Source organism: Podarcis tiliguerta (genome assembly GCF_965153285.1).
Source record: "Podarcis tiliguerta genome assembly, chromosome: 8".
Lineage (NCBI taxonomy): Eukaryota > Metazoa > Chordata > Lepidosauria > Squamata > Lacertidae > Podarcis > Podarcis tiliguerta.
This window is the reverse complement of record NC_139541.1, coordinates 37,791,103-37,804,078: the sequence shown is the minus strand read 5'-3', so window position 1 is coordinate 37,804,078 and position 12,976 is coordinate 37,791,103. Positions and strand designations below refer to the sequence as shown.

The window sequence follows — 12,976 nt, the reverse complement described above, 5'->3', positions numbered from 1 at the left end:
AATTCTGGAGCAGCAGCAGCAGCAGCACCTGCTACCTTTTGAGACCTGGGGTTCCCACCCTCCCCCTCTCCAAGCTTTCTGTGGCTTCCTTAGGACCTTCCTATCTTCTTCAGCATCCCAAGAAGAACCCTTTCAGCTGCTGCACTTCTGAGCTAGGTCGTCCTCCCTTCACTCTCCGCCACTCGCCCTCAGCCGCCACCCTTTCTCCACCCCCTTCTCCCTTTTGTAAACCAGTAGCTAAGGGGAATGACAAAACAAAGCCCCATTCGTGCTTGACAACCGGAGATAGAGGGAGAGCCAGCCCCCCTCCCTCCCCTCCTCACTTCTTGCTGCCTTTTCCTTCTGACAACACTCCCCCCTCTTCTTTTCATTTGATGCTGAACATGATGCCCCATTGAAAACAACCCATTGACTCTCCACCCTCTTCTCCCTCCCCACCCCGCACGCACCACCCTTGACATTCGGCTGACTGGAGAAAAGAGCGGCTAACATGTCTGGGGGCTGACTCTTTTCCTTCCCCCCCTTTTCTTCTCTCTCTCTCTCTCTCTCCCCCCCTCCCCTTCCAGCGCTTTCCCTCCTCCCAATGAGAAATCCCTAAAGGAGATTCTCTATTTTGAAAAAAAGAAAAAAGCCACCACCTTCTTTTCCCTGCCTTCTCTTGCTTGCTGTTTAGTTTCTCTTTTCTCTGTCTGTGTTGCGTGTGCGCTGGTGTCTCTCTCTCTCTCTCTATTTGCATCTCTCTGGACTAAAAAGGCAAGAAGGTGGTGGGGTGGGGGGAAGGAAAGGAAAGGAAAGGAAAGCGGGGGAGACCAGAAGAAGACTGTCAAGAGCAGAGTACCTGTTTGAAGAAGTGAGGTGGAGCTGTTGGTCGTTGATGCAAAATTGACAGGATACTCTATATCGATATATATTTCATTTCCCCCTTTCCCCCTCATTCAGATTCAAATTGTTTTATTATTATTTTTACAAAATAAAATAAAACCACTGTGTGGTTTTATTGTCATTTTTGTTCTCCAGTGTTTTCCCTCTTTTTTGCCATTTTGGGTCTTATTTTCTTTTTTCCCCTCTGGATGCCTTGGATCTGTAAAATAAACCATGTTTGGACTGAAACCACCACTCTATTACTTACCAGGTAAGGCGACTCTTGATGATACCTTTTCTTTTCTTCTTCCTTTTTATCTTCTAATTTAACAGCAGTGTTATATCCATGGAAGAAATAAGAAAATAATTTTTTTTTTGTAGCGGGCCACAGTGGTCAACTCAAAATGAGCTCCTTAGATGTGCCAATTTGAACCTGTCCACTCTGCTTGTTAAAAGAAAGGCATTCTGGATTTTGATCTGGAGCAGTTTGTGGTAGTTGCTCTTGGGTCAAACCACCGCATTTTAGAAAGGGACACAAATTGGCAGCCTGTCTCTGCACTGTCTCCAGTGCAGAGGTGCAGATGACAGAACCCCACTCCAATTAATGGAACTTTTGTAGGCTAAATCAGAGGTGGGAGACAGTTGATGGAATTGCGGAGAGATGAGGATTTGTAAATCACTTTGTACATTGGTGTGGTTCTTCCTCATCCTCTTCCTCATCAGTGCTTTGCTTGAAGTTCAATGGGATTGGGCAGGGATAGCACCAAGGTGGGCCCTAGAGGTTGATGAGATTACAGTGGGAGGTGAATCTGCTGCAAGTGCAAGGACCCTGGGCTCCAGCAATCCCCCCCCTCACTTCACATCCCTCCATCACCCCCCCTTCCTCTTGAAAACCATGTGCAACATGAGCGCCTGTGGGCTTCACCTTGGGCCCTTGGGGTATATAGCATATCTCACTCCTTTTGTCCACCCTGCTTGGCTTCCTAAGTGGTGAGTCTTGTTTTATTCAGCAGCGAGCAGCAAAAGCACTTAAGTAATCTAAGGTGAATTAAGAAGCGTGGTGTGAAGTTACTTTCGAGTTGGTGCCTAATATTGTTTCACGGATGGGTGAGCTCTGATCATGTAGCAGACAGACCCAAAGTGGCGACTCTGAGTCTCTCTCTCTCTCTCTGCCTCTCCTTCCCCCGCCCCCAACAGCTTACTCTGTTTGATTTTATTTCCCTCTCATCTCCCTGCACCCCACATGCCTTCCCATCCTCTGAATCCCAACAGTTTGAGGAGGGGGAGGCTTGTTGGTGGAAGGCAGGGGTCATCGTGGAGACCTTCCTCTTCTGGGCCAGCAAGAGGTGTAGGTGTATCTTATGTATGTGGCTGTGCTTAGTGTAGTAACTGTCAGATTGTCACCCCACCCCATCCATGGTCTACAGCTTGTGTCTCTCGACATGCAAATTTAATGGTTCGTTTTAAGGCAGCTGCTTTTATGGGAACGGAACAGAACATGGGAGGTGTGTGGAGAATTTCCCCCCTCTTCCATGTCGCTTAGCTACTGAAATGGGTCACCTGGGCAAAGTTAAGGTGCACCAGTAATACTTCTGCCTTTGGCTGCATGGTGACACTTTTTCTTACTTGTCTGTGGTTTTACTGGGGTGGGGGAAGTGAGGAGAAAGATCCGCTTCCCTCCCCACTTCCTGAGGTTCGTCTATCAACTCTGCACCAGCAGTGGTTTTCTAAACCCAGGCTGATTGTGAAGGCTTGGCTTCAGGAAATGGGTTTTCCGTGTGGCAGTTAGTTACAGGAATAACTTTCTTTTCTTTGCAAAGTGTGTCTTTAAACTGATGCAAAGTTTCCTGGACTGTGGTAGGAGAGGCAGGACTTAGTTCTGAAAGCTACGGTACTGGGTCTGTGTGAACGTGTTCATTCCAGGGTTTGCCAGATGAGTTGCTTAATCTCATTTGTTTTTGCATTTTCAAGTCATTCAGTTCTAGCTCAGCTGAAAATTGTGTTACTGCAAAATTCCTTGCACATTCTGAGTGGCTTCAGCTCGGAAAGTTCACCACCTTTGGGAAAGGAAATCTAGTTAGCTATGCTGGTTTCAAGGTGGAGTGCAGGTAAACTGGACACACAGGTTAACTGGTCTGTGTCACCTTCCATATTGACCTAACTTCCCTGAAAGCCAGTGAATGGTAATAATCTGAGCTAGGGATTGAATTTGACAAATCAACCACACAATCCCTAGCATATGTTGACTTTATTCTGTCATCATGGATCAGAAACAAAAGTTAGTTAGTTAGTTTGTTTGTTTGAAGGGATCAACACATGATGAGTTTAGCAAGCCCATATTAGGCACTTCACCAACAAGTGCTTGTTTTCAAGTCCTATGTACTTTCATAATCTTCCAACCAATGAGTTTTGCTCAGTTCCCAATGTTCATACTCCAAACACATCTATAAAATGAATCCATTTTACTTGCCTCTTAAATGTTTGCAGGGCTGAGCTCTGGTGGGACTCCACTGTGAGGGATTTACCCAGGTAAGATTCCACAACTGGGAAGGCTCAACAATTACTTGCCTTCATACATTACATTTTACCTTATGGGCAGATTGAACCCAGAGCTGTGCTATTTTTTCAGGTTCTTTAATACTCTCTTCCTTTCTTTCATATATTGATATCTATTATCCCAGTTGCAAACAAGGAATTGTGTGAATCTGGAGTTTTGCTCCATTCATTCCAAACAGAGCAATAATGCGGTTTATTTTAGTAAACTGTACTGAGGTTTTTTACAATCAAGTAAAATTTTTATGAAGAAAACAGATAAATAAAGAAAACTGCCCCGCTGTTTCTGACCAACAGATCATCATTGTGCCTGGATCCTCTTGACTGAAATGGCTTCCACCATCAATTTCTTAGAAGCCCTGTCTACAGTCTGCATTAGGAAGGGGTAAATAACTCAAAACCCAAAATATGCCAAAGCTAGGAGAACGTGACTTACTATTTTGATTTTTGCAATTGAGGTATGAGATGTAAGATTAGATTGGGAGGTCGCTGAAAGAAATTGAGAGTTAAAATGAAGGTACAGCTTCCTCTGCGGAAAACAGGGAATGCTGTTAAAAATTATTATCAAAGGACCTATAAGAGGAAGTTGCCCTGATAATCAAGCATGCTGAACTTTGTGAGTCTAGTAAGTGTTGTAGTACTGAGTATTGTGAGGTTAGGCAGGTGTTGAAGTGGGAAAGGCATGTGAATATATTCCTGAAGTTTGTATTGCTATTTTTTTCTTCCTTTGTTTGATTTCTGTGCTACTTTCTCTTCAAGTGAATCCCAAAGTGATTAATAAACAATAAGTAACAATAGCAACAATAAACATAATGGTGCATCACCGTCACAGCACACAGCATCACAATGACAACCTGTGGGCCAACAAAAATTGACCCTACCAAGTCCTGTAATATCATTAACAAAACAATATAACAATTATAAGTAATTATAATCTATAAAACTGCAGCTAAAAAGTAGGCCACACATTATTACATACATACAGCCTCAGTAATCATTAAGATACACAGCCCAGCATATAAGAGAAAACTAATCCAATAAAAGTACCTGCGAGCAGAACTATACTTATACTGAACACCCAGGCCACATTCACTCCATACATTTAAAACACTATGATGCCACTTTAAACAGCCATGGCTCCCCCCCCAAGGAATTCTGGGAGCTGTAGTTTTGTTAAGGGTGCCAATAGTTGTTAGGAGACACTTCTTTCCCTCACAAAGCTACAGTCTTCAGAATGCTTTAATGATCAATCCCACTTCCCAGGGAACGCTGGGAATTGTAGATCTGTGAGAGGAGCAGGGGTCTCATAACAATTCTCAGCACCCTTCACAAATGATGACTCCCAGAATTCCTTGGGGCAATCCATGACTGTGGTACCACAGTTCTTTAAATGTACAGGCAATCCTTGTTTTGTGCAGGGGTTCCATTCTGGACCTCCGTTCGTGACATTGAACATTTGAGAGACTTGGTGGGGAGGGTAATAGAATGGAGGACAGAGGCCCATAGATACAAATAAAGGGTAGGAAAAACAACCTCATTTTCTTCATAGGTCACTTCCTGTTTCATACAGAGCTAATATTCGCATCATACATTTAAAGCACCTGATTCCCTCTCCCCCAAATAATCATGGGAACTGTAGTTTACCCCCCCCCCGGACTACCATTCCCGCACACTTAACTAGTTCCCAGAATTCTTTGGTGGACGCCACATGCTTTAAATGTATGGTGTGGATATGACCTAACAGGCCATTTTTCAGTGTCACAAGGAACTGAAGGGAGAGAGCTGCCTATTGAGAACTTCATGTTACTAGGATTTGACTCAAGTGTGTCAACACTCCCCAAACAAAGGGCAGGGAGTAGGGGGACAGACCATGCTCTGTGGGCATGGGATATTGATGGATTGTTGTGGGGAGGAATGAAAGCTGGGAAGATAGAATTGTGGAGAGGGGGAGAACAGATGGAACCCTGAACCAAGGCATCTCCTGTTAACATTTCACTGCAGGGCCTCATTTGTTTCCAGTATAGATACTTCCAGTAACTGTGGTTAGGCTGGTGTCACCGTAAGAAGAGGCGTTCCCTGCCCTCTCTCATGCGAGAGAGAATGCCTCCTTCTTGATGGTGCCAGCTATACTGTATGTGTGCTTTCCCCCCACCCACCCCTGGTCAGATTTAGTTGAATAATTAAGATTTATTTTATCAGGTGATGGCCCTATAATAAGCATCTCTCAGCAGTCTGTGATGGACAACTCTACAAAAATAAATAAATAAAAACCTTGAGTGTAGTCGGAGAAAGGCAGGTAACCCCTTTTCTCTGTTTCTGTATGTTTTGAACAGCCTGATTGTACCTGTGTATGGGATGGGCAGGAAGGGAGGCTCATTTGCATCTGTTTGGGAAGTTGTGTCAGGTCAAGTTGCCTTTGCTTTGTGTTTAAGCCTTATTTTGTAGCTGGAATAGACTTCCTCAACTTGGTGCCTTTCAGATGTTTTGTAGTACAAGACCAGTGCTCCCAGAAGCATCTGGAGGGCATCAGGTTGGAGAACGCTGGTCTGGATCATGAAGGCAGTTCTACAGGTATGCTGGGCTGAGCCAAGCCAGCAGATGCAAGTGTGCTGATGCCAGTTGTTGTTGTGATGTTGATGAGGATGTTGTCAGGCCAATTGTGGATATCAAGATGTGCCACCCCTTCCAAACCTTGGTATTTCAAGTAGAATGCTGCTTTGTGCTCTGTGGCAATTTTTCGCACCACCGGTGCGGTCCGCAACCCTGCTCCCGGCAACTCTTGTCTTGACGAGGTCTTTCCGCTTCTCAGAGATGACAGGACCTGGTTTGCATTTTTTGCTTGGGCTGCTTCTCTCGTGCCTAAAATAGAAATCGATAAAGACTACGTGAATTCTCCATGCTTTTGTCCTGTAAAACCAGGCAGCAGAGGCTCTTGAGAGGTCCTTGGGCAGAGACGAGGAGAATTCCTTTTTCCTTTCTCTCCCTACTACATCCCCCCCCCCCATTTTTATTTACATGCTCCAATCAAGCAAGAATTACTTATGGTGCCTCCTGTCGTGTGAAACTTCTCTGTTTTATTGTAATTGCTGAAGCACTAATTCCTGCTCCCTGTAAAAACCAACCAGCATTTAATCTAGGGATGGTTATTTTAGGCAGATGCAAAGAGATTCCAGGATGTGATAGGAAGCCATAGACGGACACTGTTCCAGCGAGTTTCCCAAAGGCTCTAATGTATTCCCCCTCCCTCTCCTAATTCTGTTCCCCCACCCCCATCATCTTCTCTGGGCATCCATCAGGTGGTCTATTTTCTTCTCTGGAAGCACCAGAGAGCGGGGTGGGGTGGGGTGGAATGGGAGGGAAGGTGCATTGAAGTGTCAGGCTGTGAGATCCGAAGCAATTAAGGAAAATTATGTGTGGACTGTTCAGGCTGCTGTCAAACAGCGAAATTATTGTGCATAGCCATTCCAGGCTACCAGAAGACGTTAGAAATGCTAATCGCACAGGTAGGGTCACAGCAGATAGAAATTTCAACCTTCTCCGAATTGAATTTAACTGGGGGTGGGAGTGGAGAGAGAGAGAGAGAGAGAGAGGAAGGAAGGAAGGCAGAGAGATTGTTCCCATTCTAGAAAGTGCCATCAGGCACCATAACTTTATCTGTGCCATCTTGGACTAGCTCCTCCTGTTCTGCCTGGTGATTCTTCCTGTCTTTCTCTTTATCATCCTCAAAGGGGTCCATGCATCTGGCTGTTAACCAGAAGGCTAGTGGTTAGAGCCCACCCAGGGAAGACTGTGGGCAGAATTCCTGCATGGCAGTAGGTTGGACTAGATGACCCTCAGGATCCCTTATAACTCCAAAATGCTATGATTCTATGAGCGGTGTCTGTAGCTCAGTGGTGGCTTTGCATCCAGATTGCTAAAGATTCAGCCCCCAAATCCCTAGTTAGGTTGCAAGGGTGAGGAAAGGTCTGACACATGACACATGAAGTAGGCAGCCCTGATCTAGATGGACCAGTGGCTTATAAGGTAGGGGTGTGTGTGTGTGTGTGTGTGTGTGTGTGTGTGTGTGTGTGTGTTGCCCCTCCTGTCTTGCGCACACATCCTCTCCTCCCTCCTCTTGAGACCAGATTCCCTGAATGCTGCCAGGCTACTGAGAGAGGTCCATAATGGAGCAAAGGTGGAAACAAGCAGATCCAAAACTTGCTTCTGAACATTTTGCTTTAGTACTTGTTAACCAGTGGGTGGATGTGTCATGGATAGTCATAAAAAGGTGAGCAAATGGAAGCATTTTGTTGCCATTGATGCTGCTGTGCTGTCCTTTTCCCATGTTAGAAAATGGAGCAAATAGTTATTACCTGGGGAGAGTTGTCAGAAGGATTGGTGGGTCTTAAAGTGGACACCAGGCTCCTCAACTTAAGAGCTGCTCCTCAAACTTCAGGAGGTGAGCCTTTTGAAGACCAGAGTTTGCACATATGCTTTACTTCTGCCTAAAGCATTCCCCCTCTCCTTTTGCATCTTATTTGTTGGCTTTACTAATTTATATCCCACCTTGCTCTATAAAATACATTCAAGGCAGTTCACATTTTCTCTTTAAGGGTGTGTGCTTTCTGGTTGCAGCCACTGCCAGAGACTCTGCCCTTCCAGGGTTCTAGTACAGTATATTGTATTTTCTCATCTGATAATTTTCTGGAGGAGCCCAACATCTTTTCAATCCCAATTCCCACCCGCTACAGTCTCAGGCAACCACCTAAAATGTCCCTGAGGTGGGCTGACCCCATTAGTGCTTCTTATTCCCTCTTTGGAGTCTCTCTTTTGACAACAGCAGTTTTCTGAGTCTGTCTGGACATGGGGGCCCTGTCTAGCCTCTTTTGACTCTCCATGCACACCCACCCACTCCAGAGCTCTGTGTTGTTGTGGTGGAAGAAATTCAGACACCTGAGGCCTTTGGCTTAGCAGTGGGCAAGGGATGGGAGCAAGCAGCTGGGAGGTGAGGTTGCAATATCTTTTTTCCAGCATGTCCATATTTTGAGGAATGGCTTCATCATCAAAGTGCCTTTCTCTGTCTCTGTGTGTTTCTCTCTGTGTGTGTCTGTCTCTCTTCCCATCTCCCTCCTTCAGTGGAAAAGAAGCAGCAGCAAGGAGCGATGCATCTTTGAGCTGTTGGCAGCACAAGAACTGTTCTCCAGTATTAGGGAGGCTGCACTCAAATTACCTTCCCAACCACTCCAGGTCATGCTGCTCAGCGAGTCATTAATAAAAGGAAATTGCAATCAGCTGCTATTCCGCTCAAGAGGGATGCGGGAGCGTTAACACCATCAGCATCCTCATCAACTGGGACTTGTTTCAAAGAGACCCAAATTCGTTATAAAGGCTGGGCAAGAGAGCTGGGGGAGCTGGGGGGGGGAGGAGGAAATGCTTTATCTTTGGAAAATCAAAGGCAGCAGCGCTTGCGAGGAGTCTCTTTGCTCTTTCTCTCTCTTGAGAGGGAGTGTGGGAGGCATACTGGTTGCCAGATAGCTGGGGACTGACAGTAATTCCAGCTGGCAGAATGGCTCACATCTCATGTCCCCTGAATTTGCTGCAGGCAAGGATTGGTTGCAAGGCCGTGATCCTTTCTGGGCCTGCAAAATAACCCATAGCCCCTTAACCCTTCTGCCGCCACCCGCTCCTCCTGTCTCATTAGGGTAGAGAACTTGTGAAAAGCACAGTCACATTTTAACACCTGCTCTTTAAACTCTACTAGAAATAAGGATTTGCAGTCCAGTGAACTGGGCATGCAACAGGGATTCAGCACCACTAGTAGTTGGCTGCAGGAAAAGATTTATAAGTACAATATATTCCATAGTTCACAGAGGGGAAACACCCTCAGTTCCAGCTTACCCAGATATTGCCCCAGCGTTGGTGGCCTGATCTGACCTGATTCCTTCTGAAATTCCAAAAGAGCTTTGAACAAACCCTGTTGCATTGGATCACAGCTCCATTGAGTGTAGCATGCAAATTCCATTAGGGGCCAACCCCAAGCTCCAGAAGTAGGTCATCAAGGCAATGGCCAATCCCCTCTTGCCTGTCTCCAGCATCCGGTATTTAGGGGTATGCTGCCTTAGAATATGGAGGCTCTACTCAATCTCTCCATGAACATGTCACCAGTCCTGCCTCCCTGCAAAAAGCTATCTAGGCTTGTGGCCGATGCTTGTGGCCCATGTATACCAGAAAGTGGTGTTTGAGTCCCACAGACCCCATCTTGCAGCTACATTGCCAGCCAGTCAGCTTGCTTGCTTTGTATGTTTGCCTCTGTATGTGTGTTTGTGTGTGTGTGTTCAGGTGTTAAGTGTTTCCCACTTCAGTTGTAGAATTCACACAGGATTAGCTCCATATTAACCCCACCGCACAATGCCCATCCCTTCCTCCCCTGGCAGGCCCTAAATTCTGTTGGCATGGCAACTGTGTCAACCACTTTTGAGGGTCCCCCCTCCCTTCTCACCCTGTGATTATTTGAAGGGGGGAGAGAAAGAAAGAGAGAAGACATGAAAGAAAGGAGAGGCAAGAAAAAAGCATGCGGGGTGGCGGGGAGAGAAGATGGCTTGTCTTCAGTGGACTAATTACTGCAGGAGGCAGATGGGGAGGGAGGTCTCTCTTTAAGTGCTGCTTCCTTCCTCCCCCCTCCCTCACCAATGCTGGAAAGAGATGGCAGAAGGCACGCAGTGACCTGCTGGCAGGCAGGCAGAAGAAATCAATACTATTGTAAAGGGGTGGAGGGAAGAGGCAGGAGACTCTGTGGGTTTGTCACCTCAGGGTTTTGCTTTGTTGCAGTCTTGGGGAAGGCCAGGGGGAAGGGCCTGACTCTGTTTTTGTCCCTTTGCGTGGAACCCGTTCCTTGGAAGTGATAGGTGCACCCAAATGCTTCATTGCCCATTAGCCGCAATCTGGGCCCGTCTCTTCTTGGAAGGCAAGATGGGGTGTGTGAATACTGGATCCTTTTGTGCCAAGGGGTTGTTTTACCAACCCTTCGCAACGTAGACAGGCTATGGAAAGCAAGGACCAGCTTGTTCTTTTACACATTAGCAGAACATATCACTCCCTGTGTTTTGCATGTGTTTCATAGATGGACAAATCTGCCAATTTTCAGTTTCTCTCAGGTCCTCATTTTTTTCCAACCTTAAGATCAATTTGTCCACATGGAAGTTTGTAAGAATTTTTTTAGCACGTTTTTCCAAAAGCATGAATTTTTGTACAGGGTTTTGCCCACTAGGCACATTTTCACAAGCAATTTCTCCTAATACAAGCTATTTTTGTACAATAAATTCACTAGCATATACATTTTTTGGTACAGTTTTTGGTTGGAGAATTGGATCACAACATTTGGATAAGTGTGAATTTTGAAGGACTGCTGTGTTTCAGGTTACTTGTTAGTTTGGGAAGTGCAAATTATGTATGTTTGCATTAAAATGCAAACTGTTTAAATTCCTCCCCCATCCCTTAGTGTGTTTGCACATCAACCTCTAGTGAAAGAGAAGCTGAAATCATTGTTCTATCACTTATACAAACATAAACTAAAAAAAATATTTCTCAAATTGTAGAATAAAATGCTGCTGTATGGAATTCCAGAAGGGTTTTTTGTACACTTTAGTGATGCTGACTGTACAAATCCAGAGATTAAGGTGGGAGAGGAGAAGGAGATATGTAATCATTACAGTCTTTCTGTGGCAAGACTATTGCAAGGGTTGTCAAACATATGGGGGCCTGTGGGCACACTTACAAACCAATGAAACTGATGCATTCACATTGCAATCAGGTACACACCACAGCCTTTTCTATGGGCTATCATATAATGCTTCTCTTAAGCCTAGTTTCCGTCTGTGTGCGGAAACACTGAGAAAAACCTCTGTGCTCCCACAAACAACATGTTGTTGACTGCTGAACTACTGTACAGATGTACATACCTGGGCAAGTGTTCCAACCCTTGGAGCAGGGGCTTCACTGCCAATTACCCAGGGCTAAAAACAGGCAGCATGTTTATTTGAGAAAGGATGAAAACCAGTTCCCTGGAGTCTGGGGTGAATGCAATTAGAGCCAGTAGTTTCCTCGACCTGTTCCTGCCCAGATAATCCCCTCCACCCTCTCCCACCTGTAAACCAACCAAATTCCCACCCACACTCAACTGTCATTCCATCCTCCTGTCAGCTCTCCTTCCACTTAACCTTAACATTCCCCAAGCAGTCTCCTTCACGCTCTAAACATAAACCCCATCAAACAGGGTTCATTGCTGCATTATTTAGAATGAAGATCTGAAGCTTGTTGCTCTTCTGTCCCCAGCAAGGTGTGGATTGCAAAGTTGGCCTGCCTCTGTGCAGCTCTGGGGTGCAGACACCTTCTGCACAGGAAGTCCTGCTTCCTTGAGCTCCAGCGTGGAAGAAAAGCAGGGTATACATGAATTACCATATTTTTTGCTCTATAAGACTGACTTTTTCCCTCCTAAAAAGTAAGGGGAAGTGTGTGTGCGTCTTATGGAGTGAATGCAGGCCTCACAGCTATCCCAGAAGCCAGAACAGCAAGAGGGATCGCTGCTTTCGCTGCGCAGCAATCCCTCTTGTTGTTCTGGCTTCTGAGATCCAGAATATTTTTTTTCTTGTTTTCGTCCTCCAAAAACTCGGTGCGTCTTATGGTCTGGTACGTCTTATAGAGCGAAAAATACAGTAAATAAATTACGCTGATGAGAGATGGACAGAGGCCCTGGTCACTTGGACTCCGAAGTTAACCAAAGGCATAAAAAAAACAGAGCAGGTGTAGGGCAAAAGGGCAATAAAGATGTTTTCTGTAGCCTGCCACTCCTTCTCAGGGAGGCTCACTCTACAGCTGCATTCACACATGGGGTTCAGCCTGGTTTTCTAATGTTCATTTCACACTGTGCCCACCTGTTCTGCTACATCTCGACCACTATGCTGCCATTTTGCAGTAAATGTCATTCATACAGCAGCAACAAGCAGTGTGCTGCCCACTCTGTATGTACGTACGCCCTGCCAAAAAACTGGCACGTTTTCTCATCAGACCAAAAGGTGCGAGCCTTAAAATCGGCAGGGAGCATAGCACATGCTAGTATGCCGCCTCACTGCTTGTCACGTGAGTGGCTATGACGTGAACCCATTAAAAAGGCAGGCAAATTGCTGCAGAAAACTCCCGCAATTTTTGCAGGTTGAAGAGGCTGCAAATGGAGGTTTTCTGGAATCAAATAACACAGAATGAGCACTAAACTTGCACTATGTATCATTCCATTCCATTAGTTTTTTGGAAGCTGCCTTTATACTATATGTAAGCTCAGATAAAATGTGCAGAGTAACAGGGAAATATCAGGAAAATAAAATAAACTGCAATGTGAATGCAACCTAACTCTTCGAAGACCTGGATTTAGGGACATTTGCTGTTCTAGATGTGTCATTTACTTCATTGTGGTCTTCCTTCCTCATTCATAGAATCATAGAATTGTAAAGTTGGAAGGGACCCTAAGGGTCCCCTAGTCCACTCCTCTACAATGCAGGAATCTCTGCTAAAGCATCCATGACCGATGGCC

At 45.5% G+C, this 12,976-nt stretch overlaps 1 protein-coding gene across 9 annotated transcripts in view; it reads left to right on the top strand.

The window, feature by feature from the left end:
- The window catches only part of GSE1 (Gse1 coiled-coil protein), a 425,723-nt gene that overhangs the window by 298,985 nt on the left and 113,762 nt on the right, over positions 1-12,976 (top strand). The window contains exon 1 of one of the 9 annotated variants that reach the window (XM_083451803.1): positions 302-1,132. The exons of 7 other annotated variants lie outside the window; for them this stretch is intronic. In XM_083451803.1, the coding sequence (XP_083307929.1) occupies positions 1,096-1,132 (37 nt within the window). In that variant the 5' untranslated portion in view covers positions 302-1,095. Of the gene's footprint in view, positions 1-301; positions 1,133-12,976 lie in introns of those variants that run through there. One more of the 9 variants, XM_083451809.1, reaches the window with a different exon arrangement.